At 40.3% G+C, this 21,189-nt stretch overlaps 1 protein-coding gene across 1 annotated transcript in view; it reads left to right on the forward strand.

Annotated features, from left to right (window-relative positions):
* Positions 1-21,189, forward strand: part of CPS1 (carbamoyl-phosphate synthase 1) — a 123,607-nt gene that overhangs the window by 94,974 nt on the left and 7,444 nt on the right. The window contains exons 28-34 of the mRNA XM_004767015.2: positions 81-156; positions 4,450-4,527; positions 7,234-7,341; positions 9,046-9,135; positions 10,426-10,596; positions 13,308-13,382; positions 16,053-16,151. Coding sequence (XP_004767072.1) covers positions 81-156; positions 4,450-4,527; positions 7,234-7,341; positions 9,046-9,135; positions 10,426-10,596; positions 13,308-13,382; positions 16,053-16,151 — 697 coding nt within the window. The remainder of the gene's footprint in view (positions 1-80; positions 157-4,449; positions 4,528-7,233; positions 7,342-9,045; positions 9,136-10,425; positions 10,597-13,307; positions 13,383-16,052; positions 16,152-21,189) is intronic.

A 21,189-nucleotide genomic window follows, 5' to 3' on the forward strand; every position in this document is an offset into this window, starting at 1 on the left:
TTCCGAGAAACAATGAAGTCTAGCATGCTTTTCCTCCAAAGTGCTGAAAGAAACTGACCTGTCCTCTTCTTTTTTTCCAGTGGGTCAGCTATGAATGTGGTATTCTCTGAGGATGAGATGAAAAAATTCCTAGAGGAGGCCACTAGAGTCTCTCAGGTAGTATCCGATTTCCTCCTCATGACTTTTACTTCTACCTTATTTCAGTATTAATTGCTACCTTATTTCATATGTTTTTCTTTTCATACTATGTTAGGATAGTTTCCTCCCCAACTTTTTTTTTTCTTTCTCCCTACTCAGTAGTCTCCTATATATGGGAATAAGAAAACTCAAATGCATTTAATTGTGTTTAGATCCTTCGGGTTAGTGGAAGAAGACGACCAGCGCATATCTGATCACAACACAGATCTGGTTTTAGCCTCCAGGAGTTAGGACGTATAAGTATCCTTCTTTGTTCATAAGTTAGATGCTGATCAAGTTACCCCTGGGGTTCCTAGCCTCAAGGACTGGCTAGCCAATCTCATCATGTATCAGTGAGGGCTTTCCTGGTTTTTCATTCTCACACTTGGAGAGACTTTGCCTTAGTTAACCCTGCAATTTTAACAGTAAACCCCTTTTCTCACCTTTTGACTTTTTTCATTTTGATACATTCCATTCGTCAGTTAATAAAAATGTTTATAATTTTGTGGTGATTCAACCACCTTCCTCCATTGCCCTCAGCTTTTACTTTCTCCCTTGGTATTACCTCAGTGTGTGATCCATTTAAGATTTACCCAGTGAGGTCAGCGATCTGAAGACCTTGTACTGTAAAGGATGAAAGTAGTGTTCTCCTTTTAAAAGCTTTCAAAAGCTTGTTGGTTTTTTTTTTTTTTTTTTTTTTTTTTAAGACAGAGAGCACAACTCATAGAGAAGAGTTTGATGTTAGGCAAGTGGGGACCTAGGAGGGACCTAAAGAGTGAAGTCAGCAGCATTTCAAAGAGGAAGAAAGAGTATGGACTGTTCCTGCTCATGAAGTCAGACATCCCTTCTGTAGGGTGGTTGCTCCCCAGGACATTGGGTCAGTGAAGAGAGTGGATAAGAGTAAAGGGTGAGAAAGACAAAGAGTGTAAAAAAGAAAACCAAGCAGATTTTGAATTTACTTCTGTGAAAGTCAGATAGCTGAGGGGGGCATCCCCTCCGTGGGTCAGTTTTCATTAATGCGGACTGGAGCAAGACACTGTCTTCTCTATCCGACTTCCTGCCAAGGGATCGGACGTGCTCTCTGTTTGAAAAACCAATAGTTAGAACCAGCTGGACTCATGTAAATGAGAAAGCAGGTGCCCTCTCTTTTTTGCCTGGGACATTGTATCCCACGGGACATTGAATAGTTTTAAAAATATTTTTTTCTGCTAGTATATGGATAGAGCCTCTACTAGACCAAAGTTTTGTCATGGAGATATCCTGATTGAGAACATTCTGATTCAGGTGTCCTCTTCAAAATACAGCAGAATCTGGGATACTCAGTTCAGTGAATCTAGAATAAAATCAGCCCCCATCAATCACTCAACTATTTATGTCTTCATTCATGTTTAGCACCTGCTATATTGTGTATTATGGCACTGTTCTCAGTATCAGGGGTTACACTCATACAAAGAGAGATACAGTCTCCTCTCACAGGGGACTCTTTATAGGGACATCAGTCTTCAGTTAATTACATGAAATATAATGAGCACTGCAGTAAGAAAATACAGGATGAGGGTGAGTGTAAGTGTATTGGGGTCCATCCCTAAAGGAGGGTTTTTCAAATTAATTTAAAATGGTTGATTTAGAATTAACTGGTTGAAAAGTTTTCATTGTGGGTGTGAGTAGGAAGAAAGGGCAGCCCAGGCACTGGTTCAAAGCTGAGGAAAAAAATGGAGTTTCTAGAAACTCATAAAGCATTTAGTATATGGCTAGGACACTCCACATGGTGGAAGAGTAGAAGAGTAGGCAGGGAATAGATAAGAGAATCTTGCCAGTTATAATGAGTTTGGAGCCAGACTGCTTTCATGGAAAAAGATTAGGGGCTATTGCTATAGCTCAGGGTAGAGATGACAGCACCTTGGAGCAGGGTAATGGTAGTAAAGATAAAAAAGAATTACATGTATTCTAGAATATTTAGAATGTTCAGTGAAGACAATTAGTGAGTGAATGGAGGCAGAAGGTAAGAGAGTATCTGATAAAGGATGGCTCCTGAGCCACTGCCTTGGACAATTAGACGGATGGTGGTACCATTTATTAAAATAGGGAATGTGAGAAGGAGAAATTTTAGAGAAAGAAATCGTATATTTAATAATTGATCTTTTATGGAAGATGCCTATGAGAAACCCAAGGGCAGATGCTTCAAAAGCAGTGGGTTATACAGATTTTAAATTGAGAATCCAGGTTTTGGTTAATGATAGATATGTACATGTAGTTTTGGAAATAAATAGCATATCATTTTAGAGTTTTGAGAAGGCAATCACCAAGGCGAGAGTACAGAGGGAGTGAAATAGCTAAGACAGAGACGAGAGGGATACCCGCATTTAAGGGCCGAGCAAAGGAAAAGGAACCATGAAGGAGCCTGACAAAGAAGTAAGAAAATGTAGTTGATGGATATCAAAGGTGGAAAGTGTCTTAGGAAGGCTGACAATGTATAATATTGCAGAAAGATTGAAATTTATTAAGAGATTTTCTTTCTCAACATGGTCAGGACTTTTTCATACATTTGTCCAAATGGCCAGGATGGTGGATACTGTCACTGCCCCACTCAGATCCCTTCATCTGTAGAAGCACCTGTCCCTAACTGTAGTGACAGCTGGTAACACTGACCAGCTGTACTTCCTCTCTGGGTAACTACTCTCAGTCAGATGGGAGCTTCTTCAGCACGGAGGCAAGATACCTCACCTCCGCACCACCCTCAAAACACTAACCAGTGAGCAACCTTTGCCTCATGGTGGGACTTACTCTGTGTTGCAGTTCATCCTCCAGAGCCCCCTGTGGAGTAAAGCCAAATTCAGTTTCCCCTGAGACTACCGACATACTAACCTTTTCCTGTTGTCCTATCCTGCTCTTCTAACTCCCTCCGGAAATCTCTTGAACAAGGATTCCTGTCTCAGGCTTGGCTAGGGAAGCTAAGACAGCTGGTAATTTTGTTTTAAATTATACTATTATCATCAAAATATAGGAAAAAATCCCATATGGGTCTCAACACAGCTCCAGTAGGCCTGCTGCAATAAACATCAGATATTTAAAGAAGAGGGAACAGAGATGGAAAGGAATCCCCCCCCCCCCTTGGCTAATAGATAGTTGCATGTCCGGTAAGGTTTTGAAGAAAAGGAAGTATGAAAATTTTCCTCATTTAATAGGAGAGAGAAGCTTCTTTATAGCATAAAACACTGGTTCTTTTGAATTTTCCACAAAATTCCTTTCAATTTCAAGAGTTCTACTCAAGAAGATTAGATGCATTAAATTTGACACATATGCATGAGATGAACTCCATGATGGTGGGCAAAGGGGTTTTGTGTTCAGAAGGAAGGGAGATGTTTGGAGAAGGCTTAGGGGAGGAGGTAACTTTTGTGTCAAGGGCTTAAGGCACGAGTTGAGACTTGAAAGACACAGCTGAGGAGAGAAAGTGGGATGCATTTGGGGGTGAGAGGCAAAAAGACAGGGAAAAGCAGAGTCTGATAAGAAGGCAAGTGGTGTGTTGCTGGTGCCTGGGGCTTTGAGAAGAGATGCCTGAACCCTATAGGTCATGAGTCAACCTATTCATTTTGTCTGGAAAAAGCAAGCAGTGGTCCTAAGGTGGAGGGCATCACTGCAGTGTCATGAAGGAGCTGAGAATGGGGAGAACTTCGAGAAGGAAAAGGGTGTAAAACAGTGGAGAAAGGAAGAATGTTTTAAGATTAATAAAAAGAAATGCTGCAAATGCCGTGCTTTAGAACTGATATAAGGCATGTCAGTTCCACGTAATGGATTCCATCTTGGACCTAACAAAACCAAAACAAAATGAGATTCTCCTCCTAATTTCTTTGACAGTCTCCTGGAGAGAACTGATTTAGGAAATTGCAGCACTTGGAAAAGACAAGTGTACAAAGAGAGAAAGAACTAGAACCAAGAAAAATACACAGTTATAAGTAAAATAGAGAAATATTCGTAACTCCCCCATTCGACCCTCTCCTTAGCCCGCTCTTTCCTGTCACTCACTTTAAAGTTTGTATTTGAAATTTCAGCACTCATGTTCAGTTGACTGAGGACTCACGACCCTCTCCCTCACTGAAAGCAGAGAATGACATTGTTATTACCCAACAAATTGGCTAAGGAGTTTGTGTAGTGTGTTGAGCATTAAGGTCTTCGCAAGGATTACACTGAGATTTACTTCCGGGATGCAATTTTCACTTGACACTATACACATGTCAGCTAATGATTCTGCCCTTCTCTTTTCCTCAATGACAGGAACACCCAGTGGTGCTGACGAAATTTATTGAGGGGGCCCGGGAAGTGGAAATGGATGCAGTCGGCAAAGACGGAAGAGTAAGTGCTTTATCCCCATCTCCTAGATCTCTGCCTCCCCATCACGTTTCTTCCACCTGTCCCCTCCGCACCCCCCAACTTGGCAGTTTTGAAACAGATTAGAGGTCCTGATTTCTACAAAACAGGTCTCTAAGAATAGTGGACTGAGTGGCTCAGTCCAAAAATTTTCAGATTCACTGACAACTTAGTGTATGTGTCACGGGTATCATATATCCTGTGTTTCATACGTTAGGATTTCTCTTTGATGATATTCAAAATTAATTATCATCCTGTACTCCTCATTCTTCTTGAATAGATTTTTCTCTCTCATTTTCTTTGGTCTGTGGGTTTCCTTTTATGTTTCAATGGGTATTATAAAAACATCTAATACTTGTCTTTCTGAAGTTCCTAATTGAATCCCTAGTTTTTCTCCTGTCTTGATTTCCCAGCCTCCACCTTTTTATTGCATTAATAAAGACAAAACTAAACAGAGCCGGGTGGATAAGGATAATAACATAGAATTAGCTTACCAGATCACATCTGTATTTCTAGTACAATGAATGCCTCCAACTTCAGTGAAAAATGAAAATGTGAAGAATGCTTTCCTTAGGTTTGCTAGTTGTACTAATAAGGCATTTATGATTTATCTTGATATATAGGAAGTAATGTTTTAGGGAGTCCATGTCATCTTATTTGCTTTAATGAAAAAATTTTTAAAAAACTGTCCTTCATTTTCTACTTTGTAGATACTTCAAAACACTACTGAAAATGTGAAATCTTTTTGTCTTTTTGGTCTTGCAGATTAACAGTTCAAAGTAGGGTTGTTTAGATATGTGTATGTGTATATATATATGTATATCTATATATATACACATCAGTAATGATTTCTTACTACAGAATCATATAATCCTGAGTTTAAGCACCCTTAGAAATCATTTATTTCAACCCCATACCCCAAAGGATGAAAATTTTCTTTACAGCATCCCCAGAAAGGGGTCACTTATTTTCTGTTTAACAACTTTGGTTATACAGAGCGCAGAAAGTTGTCAGACTGAAAGATGTCATATGGACATCTCATTTATTCCTTCTTTTGAGGTAAAGTCTGCTTCCCTGGAATTTTTTCATTCCTGACCTTCTGGCCTTCAGAATTGTAGAGCATATGTTTAATCTTTCCTCCTTTTCAGTGTTTTAAATATTTGAGACTCTGGTATAAAATGAGAGCGATGTGATCTTACCAATGTCACCGTGGAGAATGTAAGACTAGCCTGGAGACATTTGTGTTTTTTTCAAATATAATGCTTGTCTGTTGGCCTGATTTGGCTCCAGCTTGCTAGGATATGCTCTTATTCTAAGCTTCTCTCAGACATCAACCGTTGCTTATCATCCTGGACTCCTTCTTTTGGAAATGTTCCAGGTTACTCGCAATTTTTTTAAATAGTCACACTCCGAAATGGAAATAGTGCTTCAGCTATATTATAATTCTTTTCAGAGCTTGGTGGGAGTAGTGCCTCCCCATTTCTAGACACTATAAAAAATCTGAATGCTTACTATGTACTAAATATCATGTCAGACACTATATATGCTTTCTCTCTTACCCTTACAAACATTCTATGAGACCGATACCATTGTTAGCACTGCCTTATCAGGAACCAAGGCTGAATAGATAAAGTACCTTGCCCAGGTCACAGAGCTCCTAAGTGACAGCAGGAGACTCAAACGTTACTCTGCTTTAAGTCATTTATAAATCTGATAAACAAGTTATCTCTATAATTTATTTAAGTCTTTTACAGTTACCCAATTATTCTCCCCGACTGTCAGCTTTATCACTTACCAAAGACACACATGCTATTAACGTTCAGGTTACGGTGACTGAGACCATAAACTTTGCAGTGTGACAGATAAGGGCTTCAAATCTGACTTGCCATACAGCAGTCACATGCACTTGGGTTATTTCTTCTTATCTTGCCTTAGTTTCCTTACTTGTAAGAGAAGATAAGAATATTTTCTTCTTGCTTCCCCTTCTTTCTCAAATTTTAATTAAAAAAATCTCTTGCTCTAGGGGCACCTGGGTGGCTCAGTGGGTGAAGCCTCTGCCTTCGGCTCGGGTCATGGTCCCAGGGTCCTGAGATCGAGCCCCGCATGGGGCTCTCTGCTCAGCAGGGAGCCTGCTTCCTTCTCCTCTCTCTGCCTGCCTCTCTGCCTACCTGTGATCTCTGTCTGTCAAAAAAAATCTTAAAAAAAAAAATCTCTTGCTCTAGATCTTAAGTCTTTTTTCTGGTCCACCTAAGTTATACATGCACCTCGCTGGATAGTTACCTCTCCTATCTCATCTAGTGTTTAAACCCAACCTGGAAGGAAAAGATAAAGATCCCTCCAGTGCGTCCCAAATACTCTAGGTTCCTCTTTGTTCTTAAGTCAACATGACTTAGTCCAGCTGTCATATTTTCCTGATTCGTACCCATTCTAATCAATGAAGGAGGGAGGTCAGCTCAGCCACTGTCAGCCGCCCCCAGGGGTCAGTCTGTCACTCTACAGCAGGGAGGCGAGTCCATGCATGTGGCTTTATGCGGTTGTCTCACCCAAAGACTCTGCAGAGTAATTGGTCAATGTTTCAGGCATCTGTTAGAATGCGGTGGGGTGGGGGGGTGGAGAGAGACAGGGTGGAGGGGCAGTAGCTTCCCTGCAGTAGGTGCCTGACAACTCTTTCTAAAATCTTCTCTTGGCCAGGTAATCTCCCATGCCATTTCTGAACACGTGGAAGATGCCGGCGTCCACTCAGGAGATGCTACTCTGATGCTACCCACACAAACCATCAGCCAAGGAGCCATCGAAAAGGTCATGATTTATCAAGAAAAGTGGAAAGGGAAAAAGCAAAGATTAAGAAAAAAATTTTTTTAACTAGGGAGCAATGTAGGACATGCCCCAGGTGAAATGCAATTATGAGGGGAATTTTCCTGTTCTGAGCCTGCTGAGTATTTTAGAGATAACAGTTTCCTTCCTGCCCTTTTGAGCCCACTTGGTTGTGGGCTGGGGTACCGGTTCTTGGGCTTCAGCACAACAATCTGGGGAACTTGCTCATCTACAGATGGCTGGACTCCACCCCCAGTTTCTGATTGAGTAGTTCTGAGCAGGGCCCCAGGTTTGCATTTTTAACAAGTCCCCAAGTGATGTTGCTGTTGTTGCTGTTGGTCTGGGGACCCCATCTGGAGAACACTGCTGTAGATGATTCCCATGTTTGAGAGCCACTTAGGTGAGCGGCCTATAAAGCCGTGCCTCTCAATTAGAAGCAGGTATGCAGCAGTTACAGAGGAACCTTCTGGAACCTTTGTTTTCACTGTCCACCCTTACCCTCATCTCATACCAGCACTTTCTTTTTTTTTTTTTTTTTTTTTTTTTTTTTTTTTTTTTTTTATACCAGCACTTTCTGATTAGGTCTCTTTCAACCTCTCCTTTGGAACCATTGCTTTAAAGATCTTCCCAAGAATGATGCCTCAGTACTCAGTAAGCTCTGCTCGGCAGCCTCAGAGACCATCATCTGAAATAATTCACGTGGTTGTTCCTTTACTCTTTAGGTACGTTAGGTCAGGCTTGGCTTTTTCAGTGAGGCTTACCCATAACCCTGCCATCCAAATCTACGTAGGCCTGTCTGGCTGTACACTGGGCTGGATTCTGAAGGTCTCACCTCGTTCTTGACAGGAAGGCAGCGGGATATATTGTAACACCTGCTGCCTAAGAGAACAACATCCCTGGATTTCAAGTGTGCTTTAGTTGATCATGTCAGCGTAAATGACCTCAAGAACTCAGATTTTTCGGCATCTCTCAGAGTTTGATATGCCACGGACTCTGCTCCCTTTTATAACTAATTAAGCTGCCGAGTCCCTCTTGTAAAAGTAAGGAACAAGGAGCTCTTGTGTCTTGCTGGGTACCGTCTGGCTCATTGCATGGGTACCGTCTGGCTCCGGTTGCATGTAGGGATCTGTTTATGTGACATGCAGAGCTTCCCGGCAAGGAGACGTCATTTCTTTCTGACCATATCTCCCCAGGTAGAGTCCAGGGTAGCAGAAAAACACAGCAAAGAAGTATCTCTGGTCTCTTTGCAGTGCTGTGTAATTTCAGGGCTTGCTCCTCTCAGCAGGTAGGTTGTGAGATTGATAGGAGGTTTGGACTGCGTTTCTGGGGCTGACGCAACTGGACTGACAGAATTCCATTTAGCCCTCAGAGTAAAACCGCAGTATACAATGGCAGGGAGATAGGGACATTTGGCAGAAAGATAATTTTGTCAAGCTATTTGTTCTTCTTGCTAGTTGGTTACGGACATTTATTATGTATTATTATTTTGTTGATAGATGCCTGTTGGTGGCTGCTATTATCATTATTTTTATTAATATTATTGCCATTATGACTGTTCTTATTATTAGTGGAGGTGTAGCTCTCTGTTAAAAGAAATTTTAAAAAATCTAAATTTGAGGTGTTATTTTTTTGTGTGTTTTGTAATCAAGCTGTGCTCTTTAGCACTATGTCATTGTCCTTTCGATCTAGGTGAAGGATGCTACCCGAAAGATTGCCAAGGCTTTTGCCATCTCTGGTCCATTCAACGTCCAGTTTCTTGTCAAAGGCAACGATGTCTTGGTAAGAAATGCCGAGGTGCCTGAGAAGACACCAAGCTGTGTCAGGTTGTGTTGGTTTGTGCCTCTCTGGTGGTCTCCTCCGTGAGCGCAGACGGAGCAGCCGAGATTCCTGCAGCTGTTCCTGTCTGAGTGTGGGTCGTTGCACAGCACAGAAGGCCTGCCCTGCTGGAAGGCAGAGGCCTTTGGAGGCACTGAAATGTCAGTCACCTTGTGGAAAGCACTCCGACCCACTGGAAACAGGATCGCTCTCTGCCATCTGCAGTACAGAAAGACTGAGACAGTGATTATCTGAATACGTCAAATAGTCACAAATTATCTACACTGAAGTCTCAGATACTATTGATGTACAAAAACTGTTAAATCAATTAGACTAGTCTTAATTAGTCTATTTAATGTAACCAGTCAGTAACCAGAATTGGTTCAGCAGCATCTACTATGTGAAATCATATGGTGGCAATAAAGATGGATAAGTCACAGTCTTTGCTCTCAAAGTATTCAGTTTGGGGAGGACTGGGAAGATGACTTTGTAGACAACCATAGCATAAGTTAGAATATAATAGCTGCTGGAAGGAATGTACAAATACACGGTACTGAAGTCATAGGGAGCATATCTACGTGTGTGTGTGTGTGTGTGTGTGTGTGCGCGCGCGTGTGGCTGAGCATGTGTTTGAGTGTTGTACCTGGTTTGGGCTGGATTTCAAGGGTGATTTTTGTATTTTAAGTGGATCTTAAAGAATGGCTGGAATTTTGACAAACAAAAGGTAGAGAGGACATTATAAATAGAACATCTAAGAGAAAATTTGGCACATTTGGGGAGATAGCAACTAGTTCAGCTTAGCAAGATCATTTTTCTAGGTAAATAGTGCAGGGCAAACTTGAAAAGTAAAATTGGGTTCAGGGAAATGGTACAAGATAACATAGAGAGATAGATTGAGGCAAGAGAATAGAAAGCCTTCAAGGACCAGACTTTCATCCGATGGCCAGTGGAAACCCAGTGAAGACTTTTCAGCAGGGACATGGCATTATCTGAGTTCTGCATTAAAATCTATCAGCAGTGTTTGGGGATGAAGTTGTGGAAAGCAGACGGAAGAAAGTCAGAATTCAAAGATACTAAAAGGAAACTGGTTAGTCAAAGTGCGAGCAGCGGGGAGAAAAGGAAGAGTCTGGCAAAAAAAGAGCTGGCTCCAGTAAAAAACAGCTAGAACCCAGGTGACAGGGAGAATGTTAATATGTTGTCATTGGATCTCACCATCATTTCTCTTTTTTTGAATTTTGTTGTCTGTCTCTCCAGGTGATTGAGTGTAACCTGAGAGCCTCTCGATCCTTCCCCTTTGTTTCCAAGACACTGGGGGTAGACTTCATTGATGTAGCCACCAAGGTGATGATTGGAGAGAACATTGATGAGAAACCCCTTCCCACATTGGACCATCCCATAATTCCTGCTGATTATGTTGCAATTAAGGTAACATTTGAAAAAAATCTATCAGTCATTTTTTTAAGTTTCAAGAAATTAAAGGAAAAATTTTTCATCAAAAATAATCTCGAGGGATGCCTGGCTGGCTCAGTCAGTAGGAGAGCATGTGACTTCATCTGGGGGTCATAACTTTAAGCCCCACATTGGGGGCTTACTTTAAAAAAAAATTTCATGAAATTTCTAACTAAAGTGCTAGACCAGGGATTTATGATGTTTCCTTTGAATATATACACAAGCAACTTTATATCAATTTTTATCCATTTCAAAAATAAAAAAAAATCATTTAGAATTATATAACTTCAAAACCAACTAGCTGAGTGAATTATAAACTATGATATTGCAACTGATACACAGTAGTGTTGGTTTGGTTGGTAAACAGAAATTCCGGACATATTTTGTTAGGATAAGGCTTGAATTGTGTCCCTTTGGAATTATGCCAAGACTTCAGAAATACATGGGTCTTGTAAAAAGTGTTACCTTGTGCTGTTGGTTAAATTCTAACTACATTGGCCACCTTGCTTAGTTCCTATTTTCTTCAGCAGCACAATTTTTCCTCTTGAAAGGCTGAAATAGCCATTGCTATTCACGGTGGTGCCACGAAGGAAATGAAATGGATGGCACCTCTGTGAAGATTGACAAGGAATGTCTAAGATTTGCTCACTAATTTCCAATATAGATGTATATTTTTTATTTTTTTATTTTTTAAAGATTATTTATTTATTTGACAGAGAGTGATCACAAGTAGGCAGAGAGGCAGGCAGAGAGAGAGAGAGAGAGAGAGAGGAGGAAGCAGGCTCCCTGCTGAGCAGAGAGCCCATGCGGGACTCGATCCCAGGAACCTGAGATCATGACCTGAGCTGAAGGCTTAACCCACTGAGCCACCCAGGCGCCCTATATTTTTTCTTTTTTTAAAGATTTTATTTATTTATTTGACGGACAGAGGTCACAAGTAGGCAGAGAAGCAGGCAGAGAAAAGAGGAGGAAGCAGGGTCCCTGCTGAGCAGAGAGCCCGATGGGGGGCTCGATCCCAGGATCCTGGGATCATGACCTGAGCTGAAGGCAGAGGCTTAACCCACTGAGCCATCCAGGCACCCCTAGATGTATATTTCTAATAATACTTTAATAATAAAACCATTGAGCTCCTCTAGCTGCCTCAGCACACCCAGGCACAGAATATTTATAATTACGACTTTACTTCATTAATCAAGTATGAGGATTAGTGAGATACTATAAAAATATATTTGAATGTTTTAGAAAAAACATAAGATAGAATCAATTTATATCATGTGATGTATTTATGTGACATTTATATATTTTGGATGCCTTCAAAAGACTTCCATTCCTGTATGTCCTAGTGACCTGAGTCATAATTGTGTTACAGCTGAGACTCTGACTTCTGACTTTTATAGTGGAAGCTTTAAGTTGAAGCTATAAATAAAAAAAAAAATTATTAATCTTATTTAGCTTAATAATTTAGGACGACTTAGATTTTACAGTGCATTGAGATGGAATGTCACTTGTTATATTGGGGAAAGGTGGCACTTTATTCCTGGAGACTATGACACAACATAAATTGTTAAAGCTTTCAGTGGGAATTATACGTAGGTAAAAAAAAATACATAGTATTTCTTTGTTTGAGACCAATAAGTAGAAGGCCCTGAAAAATATTTCCCACTTGAAATTCTATAGATACATTTCAAATTGATGTTTCGGTATTCATAGGCACAGAAATATGCATACACATATGTGTATGAAACAATATCCAGTTAAAAACAGTAATGAAGGACAGATATGCGTCTTTCAAAATGCACCGTGTCTTCTAGTTTACTTCTTTCCCAATTATCATTGTATATGAATCTTGACTTTTTAAAAAATGAATGGCTGCTTTATAGACAGTCTTAACACAGGCCTAGGGGGGTGGATGGATGTCCCTGGATGAGAGCACAGAAAAGCGAGAGTAGAGAAATATATAACTTGACTAAGGATGACCTTGTGAAGTGACCCCGAGCTAGAATCCCAGGATAACTTGGAAGGGTACCAGAGTCAAAGAAGAGTCCACACTAGAAATACGGATAGATGCAAGAAACCAGGACTTGGTTCCTCATGAACTACACCGATAAAATAAATGAAGAAGAAACACTCTTATCTATGTTCTAGTTCACATGAAAGTTCTGGGCAGAAGTGTGCCCAAGCAGAATGTTTTTCAAAGCTTTTTAAGAGGTGTCAACAACAGTTTAATGTCTCAGAAGTCAGCTTACAGACAGACATTTCTGGCATGGTTGCCTGTTGCAAGTTCAAATGATCAGAAAAAGCAGAGGAATGTTTCCGAAGCCTACCAAGAAAAAAATGTCTTTGAACTCTGTGCTTGGGGAGACCAGTGCCCAGTAGACTTTGTTTGAAATCACTCCAATGTGTAGGCCAGATTAGAAACACTGGACTAAACTGGTCACAGGGGCCCTATTTACAGAAATAATCTGTGATTATTTAACCCAAGCTTTTGGCCAAGAACTCAAGAAATTCTTGGAACAGAGTTTTAAAGCTGTTTTTCAAGTCAGATGCTTAGACCAAAGAGATTTTTTTATGTGTCTACCATAGCCTAAATGAAACCTGTGAGAGACGGTTCACTAAATATATTTATCCTCTCTTATTCCTTTTATAACTTTCTCTCACATCTTTTTCCTCCCTATTATTTCTGACAGGCTCCAATGTTTTCCTGGCCCCGGTTGAGGGATGCGGACCCCATTCTGCGATGTGAGATGGCTTCCACTGGAGAGGTAACTGGTTAATGATCCATGAATGCTTTCATTAAATCTACTTTGAAATCTATGGTTTTATGAGCTGAGTATAATACAGTAAGTAAGTTATTAAGTATAAAGGGGGACACAAACTTCTGTTATCAGAGTAAGTCTGAAAGGGCTGAAGAATTTTGAACTAAAGAAACGTTTTGTACTTTCGTGGACCAGAGTCTAAATTTTCACACATATTTAACTCACGAATCTAATGTATGTGTTCCTAATTCATTTCCACATTACACATTAAGAACAGATTCCAAAATATGTCTTTACGTGTCTAAGTAAATATCTCCTGAGTCTTTCTGCTTTATTTTAAGTTTTCATTTCAAGATCTCTCTATAACAGCACTTCCCACCCCTACCTCCCTCAGCGTCTTGCTACTATGGAATTAAATCATTGGGTTTTTACTAGCAATATGTAGAATGTACAGCACTGGAAAGATTGCAGACCTAAACATTGTGGAATCTGCAGATAAATGCAAAAATCTCAAAAAAATTTGCAAAGCAACGTGAATCTCCTGGGGGATTATCTAAAACCTATAATGGGATTGGCCACTGGATGTCCCTCTTCACTTGTGTTGGGACTCTTGTCAGCCGAAGGTTTCTTAAGAATGTGAACCGTGTTTCTTGTGAAGAACTGTCAGATTCTAGAAAGTTCCCTACATGTCAGTGTCAGGACATTTTATGAATCACCCAGCCCTTGACAGACTTACTAGATACAACCTTCAGATTCTCATCAGTGCCCATCAGAGTGGCAACATCAGACTGTGAGGCATTATAGTTTCCTCTTGCTATTAAGGAACACCTGAAAGGGGAAAATATTTAATTACAATAAATATGTGATGTCTTATGTGGTTGCCTGGTTACAAGCAACATCTGTGCTGAGAGGTGAAGCGAGACAGGGAGGCAGGGAGTGAGGAATAAATGGCTATCTTGTTTGTATTTGCACTGGCGATTGCCTTCTCTTAGCTCCTTTGCTGCTGCTTTTAATTTACCAGGTGAGAAAGCCTATCTTTAAACCGAGGGGCCTGCATTACGGTTCTCTGCTGTTTAAGGAGATGCTCTTCAGGCTCACACGGATCCCAGGGTCACTCGGTAGCAGGGCTGTTTTCAGCAGATCCAGGGTTCAGATCCGGGAGAGATCGGCTTTCCTTTGTGCTGTTTTCTCTAGTACTGCAAACTTATTTTCACTGCCTATGTCCGTCCATTCTGCCTCCAGACATACATTATTGGAGTTGTTGAAATATGAAAATACAAAAGAATTAGAAGCTCAGCTCACCTTTGTTGTGCTCTATTTCAGAAGTAGAGAGTTAATTCTTCTATTTTTAGAGTCATACTTCCAGGTGTCACTGAGTGGGATGTTACAAGGGCTATTTTATAACTGAGATCAGAAGAATAATTCTAGCTTAGGTGAAATCTCAGTTATGCTTCGAAGAGACATTTTCAGTGTTCAGATGGCTTGTTGTGGGACTGACTAAACCTTTACTTCTTGATCTAGGTAAGGGCTGTTTTATTTTTTTTAGTGGCAAGGTGGCTATGTTAGACCTGAGCTTACTTGAATATCTGACTGTGTTCTGTGTTTTTGGTTTTTGTTTTGTTTTGTTTTGTTTTTGTAGAAAACTGCTGAAACCTCTTGTGTGTTGTTCTGTCTGCTTTTATGATGGGATTGCCTGGTCCTGTCAGTAGAATTTGGGTTTCATTAACTGAGGTTGATGTTACTGAGGCTAGTTGACCATTAATGGACCAAAGAAAGAGTTTGCTGAAAAGTAGCGTGTACTCGTGATTGGTTGAAGGTCATAGTCATGAGAACATCCTTTTCACAATAAGGGAGTCATTTGCTTAAAGAATGAATTTAGCCATCAGTGTTATTTACTATAATGGTGGTTCTGTACCTGTGCCAAATGATGATATGCATGGCAGAATCTATTCCCATCATGCTCAAATATGCCACTTGTTCTATGGTTATGGGGACCATTTGACTTGTAGTTATCTAATAGCACAATCACCCTCGCTGAAACTTCTGTGTATCCCAAACATTACATGTTAGTTTGGAATGGTCTTTATTTATTTATTTATTTATTGACGTAAGGCTGTGGTATTCAGAACTAAACAGGGCATTTTGGTTCATTTTATGAAAGTGATTTTAAATTGAGATTTTCATGGATTTATTGAATTTCTCAAAAAGCTTTCTCATAAGCTGTACCAAATGATTCCCAACCAATTAATCAGCAGTTATGCATGTGTGCTACTGACCCATGAATTCACGCACCATGGCATCGTGTACGTGACATATACTGTTATTTAAACATTAAGTCATATTAACATTTGGTAACTTACCACATTACAGACCAGAAGCTGTGATTTGTATCCAAATAACTCACAGTAGAATCCAGTTATGTTGCTCCATGGAGTGTTGTTGAATAGGGAAAGAATTGCTTATTCATTCATTATGCTTAATTAAAAACACAAGATACATCTGCCCTGGCCAGCTTTGTTAATCCCAGGATTCAGACTGCATGGTCTTTGGGCAACTCAATAAAAGCTAGCAAAGGGGTCTAGGAGTAAAGTGCTTTGATTTGTATTTGTTTATCAGTAAGAGCTGTTGACTAGTGTTTGCTTCTTCTTATTTTACATTTTAATTTATTCTAAACAGGTGGCTTGCTTTGGTGAAGGTATTCACACAGCTTTCCTAAAGGCAATGCTTTCCACAGGGTTTAAGATACCCCAGAAGGGCATCCTGATTGGAATCCAGGTAAGTGGCGTGTGGTTGTGTGCATGCCCCTGGGCACATGCTAGAAGTGGCTGAGAAAGGACCTGAATTGTGGTATAAAAGAGGGGAGATTTGTTTTAAGCTCCACTAAAGAAAACAGCAACTAATATAAAAAATGGATGTTTGTTCTCTATACGTTCCCTGGGTTTTGCTTTTTTCCATTGTAGCAATCAATACAAATAAGTGAATAAATAAAACGAAAAGAAGGAAGGTCTCTAGTGAAAAGGGTATTTGTTCTGAAAAGGATTTAGGATGCCTTAAAGAGGAATCTCTCCTGTTTCTTGGTTACATCTTTCCTATGTGCTCTGCTCTTAGTTCTTCCTCCTTAGCCCTTGAACATATGCTTTCCATAAAGGTGAGTCTCCCTTCGTCTTTCTCTCTGTCTCTGTCTCTCTCTTGACTTTCCCCTTTGCCAGTTTGTGTCTGTGGAATCCACTGTCCTATCCATAACCGTCACCTTTAAATCTTCATCCTGCATTATCCCATATTTCCAGCCATCTCTTGAATACCTCTATCTGATGTCTCAAACGCAACACCCCCCCCACCCCCCACCCCCCCGTGGAAGCTCTGTAATCCCTTCGTCACCTTTGTTCTTTTCTTCCTTACCTGCCTTCATTCACATTTCAACTTGGAAATACAGAGATCTTCCACATCTTCTGGTGGGGTGATGCCTCAGTAAGCTTAGCATAAGTTGAAAATATCAGAAGTCAAAATGCATTTAATATACCTACCCTACCGGGCATCATGGCTTAGTGTAGCCTCCCTTAAAGTGTGCTCAGAACCCTTTATGTCAGCCAACAGTGTGGCAAAATCTTCCAACACGAGGCCGATTTATAAGAAAGCGTTACATATAAGAAAGCGTTACATATAAGAATACTGTACTGAGAGTGAAAAGCAGAATGGTTTTAAGTGTGTGGGTTGTTCGCCCTCATGCTCGTGTGGCCTGACTGGGTACCGCAGCTGCCCACATCACTACAGAGTATCCGACTGCGTATCACCAGCTTGGGAAAAGACAAAAATTCAAAATTCGAAGTATGGTTGGTACTGAATGTGTATAGCTTTCACTATTGCAAAGTTGAACTTTTTCACGTTGAGGACCATTTGTAAATGTCAAAGATCCAAACCCGAAGAAGATTTGGGCATTACTGGAGGGATTTTCTCACTCCTCAACTGACAGAAAGTTCTTGAAGGGAAGGAGCTTAATGGGCTTAAGAAAGTTAGCAGAGTCCACAGTATCCTGGGGAGGTTCTTGAGTATCATTATTTGGTAAGTCTTCTAAGTCAAAGCTAAGTGAAATAATTATAAGAGAATATCTTTATACAGTGCGAAAGGGTATTATTGCTTTATTATTGCTTTCTTAAGCAGTTGCTGTATTAATTATTATTGCTTTGCTTATTAATTTTTTATTATTGCACATTAAATGGAAATCATTTGTCTGCTCTGTTTATAAATTTCCTAAAAAATACTAAATACTTTCCACCTGGTCTTACACTTATATTTTGGATAAATTCTTGGGTCCTATAAAAACAATAGCTGGTCTTAAATATCACCCCTGCCGTACTTTTAATAAGCTCAAACCCTGCATGGTTACATAAAAATCAATAAAAATATAATTAGAACAGTACCAGGTATTCTCAAGCCCGTGGGTGATGATTATAGATACCACCTCATTAGGGTGTCTTCATATCAGCAAATTAGCCTCTGGAGACTGGATGCGTTAGTGGCTTTAGAGAAGTTTCTGCAAAGAGCAACTTGGAATTTTGCTTCATCAAGGTGCCGAAAGGGAGATGGAGAACAGTTAGAGCAGAGGCTAACAAGATGACTTGCAATTGTGAAGCTTAATGGCAGTTTGGAGACGCATCACACCATATGAGAGACTCATCATGTTATAAATGAGTATTAAGTATTATTAAGTCACAAGTATGAGAGTATTGGCCCAACTTCCAGTTATGGCTTAAAGTTTAATGTGAGACCTGGGGGCATTCAGAGGAGACTGTGCCCTTAGTCCCCGTCTTCACAACTAATCATAATAGTGCTAACATTTTAAAATACCAGTTTAAGAAGGCAGTGAGGTATAAAATTGTGCCTTGTTTGGTTCTAGTGCTGCGGGAAATATTAAGCAAAAATTAATTCGATCCCTATGAGGTATTTGTGTGATTTTGGCATCAGTGAACAGAATTTTTTGCTTTATGGTTGGAGAAAAAAAAGAGGGTTTTGTAGGGTAAAAAGAGGTGTCTTAAAGGAATGAGGTTCTGCCCACTGAAGTTTATCTTTCAGCATGTTCTTTTTTAAAGAGATCAGTATGGCAGCAGCTACATGACTTCTTACAACTTTATACTTGTGTGTAAGTGCACAATGTTAGGGCTTTAGATATGTGTCTATTTTAATTATAAAGTTTAAAAAGTATATTTAAAGAAATGTTTAAGGGATGCTGGTGTCGGGGGGCTCCGTTGGTTGAGCATCTGCCTTCGGCTCAGGTCATGATCCCAGGATCCTGGGATCCAGCCCCACATCAGGGTCCCTGCTCAGCAGGGAGTCTGCTGCTTCCTCTGCCTCTGCCTGCCGCTCCCCCTGCTTGTGCTCCCTCTCTTTTTGGCAAATAAGTAAATAAAGTCTTTTAAAAAATAAAGAAATGCTTAATATAAAATTATATTTAATAAAGTATTAGTAGCTATGGTAGAATTGATTAGCAGGAGATGGACGAGAGTCACTTTCTGACCTAGTCAGCGTGGGTGGCCAGGAAGAGCTGCCCCTCCCGGCAGTTCAAGGACACGCTCTCTGTTACCATCTGGTGGATTGTCACTGAGAGTGACTTTTAAAAATGCGTCATAAATTTAGCTGAACAACATGACAGAATATACTAACTGGAGCATTAATAGCTAGAAAACTCACTGGGTATCTTCTTAGATAGCACGGGACCAAACCCAACCGAGGCCTTGTATACTCAGACTTCCTAGGGACAGTGGACAAAGTAATTCAGGTTCCATATTTTCAGTATGCATTGCACTTCTAAAAAAATCATTTTATTTGACATGATTCTGCATGGTCAGAATAATGCACTCGTTCAAATATATAAAGTCAGAAGTGAGAAGGACCTAAAAAAGTACTGCTAATATAATACAATATATGGACATTAGGGGCCCTATGCTAATATGCTAATGGGCATTAGAACCAGTAAATACAAAGGAACACGGTTAGTTGAGTTCTTGAGTGAAGTTCCTTTTTTTTTTTTTAATTTGAGAGAGAGACAGAGAGAGAATGAGCGAGGAGAACGTCAGAGGGAGAAGCAGACTCCCCATGGAGCTGGGAGCCCGATGCGGGACTCGATCCCAGGACTCCGGGATCATGACCTGAGCCGAAGGCAGTTGTCCAACCAACTGAGCCACCCAGGCGTCCCTTGAGTGAAGTTCTAAGAAAGAAATCCACCACTGAATTTTGATTTCTTAAGATAATCATTAATTCAGCCTGATGCCGTGTAGGCTTTGTGCACAGATGAATGCTTGTAGCCAACACCGCTGCAGTTAACTTGCTTAATTCTTCTCCATGGAGAAGTGAGGAAGATCGTCAGGACCTGTCCCATTTATTTGAGGGAAAGGCCTTTTCTCTGATATCCCCAACTTGACCCACTTTCCTGTGACAAACACAAGCATTTAATTGAAGATACCTTAACTCATTCATTTTCACAACAGGTTGCAAGAAAAAAAATTGGGGGAAAAGAGAAATTACGGAGGAGAGGTAAAAATAACTCTGAGCCAGGAAACATTTTTTTTTCCTTATTTTTGGTAGTTTAACACGTTTTAAATAGTAATGTATTACTAGCAAGTATCAGCCACTTCTCAACATCTAGTAAATAGAGTTTGTGTGTGTGTGTGGGGGGGGCATGTGCATGCTAATTTGTTGCACTTCAGTCTCCTAACCTCCTCTTTCTCTTCTCTTTCCTACCCTACTCCTTTACACACACAGACCTTCCGTTTCTGCCCTCCCGAAGTTAGATCCTGTGGGACAAATCACCTGGGGCATTTGAAATATTCATAACATCAATTGTGTGTAACTAGAACTTAGGGGGAAAAAAGTCAAGATTTAGATTTTGTCAAAGGATTCTTGTCAACTATTACATGCACTGGGTCGCTAACAAGAGGCTTTCCATAGGCCCAGATCCTAACATAAATAAGGCATAAGGTAGGTTTATATGGCAACAAAACCCTCCTTTATTTTCCCGCAATATTTCCAGCTTCCTTTCATCTCATCAGGATTTATTTTTAGTCGCTATGAGTAGGCAATCTGCCTTGTTTTGAAGTTTTCTGGAACACCCTTTAACAATGAATGATTTACTCTAGAGTAGATCAAGAGCACTCACTGTCTTTTCGCCTCTGATTGGGCTATTCAGCGATGTTTGTGGGGCGGCGTGCGCCATCCTGACATCTGCGGCTTCAGCCCTGCTCCGAAACACAAAGCAAGCGTTTTATTTGAAAAAGACAACGCCGAGTGACATGAATAACCTTTTATCTTCAATACAGAATCATTAGGAACAACCATAGAGTTGTTGATGCAGATGTCCCCGTAGAATCCACAAGTACCACACAACATTAACTGGGCTTTCTGTTCCGCGGCCAGAAGTTGGAATAATGTGAAAATGATAATTGGAGGAAATATGGTGGTTTTTTATTTTTTTTTCATTTTTAAAGGACTTTCTTTCTTATAAACATTTTCCAGGAAATAAATCAGCTTGTACTTTTCACCTTTAGGAACAAATGGTTTCTTACCCAGGTATTTTCAATCAGCTATTAAATCTGGGGCTACTCAGATGCAAGCTGACAGCTGTAATTTCTTTTTGTGGAGAGGCTGTTTTATGTGTCACAAGTGTTCAATACATGTTTGATAGAAGTTTATAATGTGGCTATGAAAGCCAACACCCCAGACTAGAAGGCAGAGTGGTTCCCCGGCTGGGAACTGCCAATACTGTCATGTTGGATATTTATCTTTTCCACTTGGGGGACAGCATTGAAACAGCTCCATAATG

This window comes from Mustela putorius, unplaced genomic scaffold, assembly GCF_011764305.1.
Source record: "Mustela putorius furo isolate JIRA1106 unplaced genomic scaffold, ASM1176430v1.1 tig00000275_pilon_pilon_pilon, whole genome shotgun sequence".
NCBI lineage: Eukaryota > Metazoa > Chordata > Mammalia > Carnivora > Mustelidae > Mustela > Mustela putorius.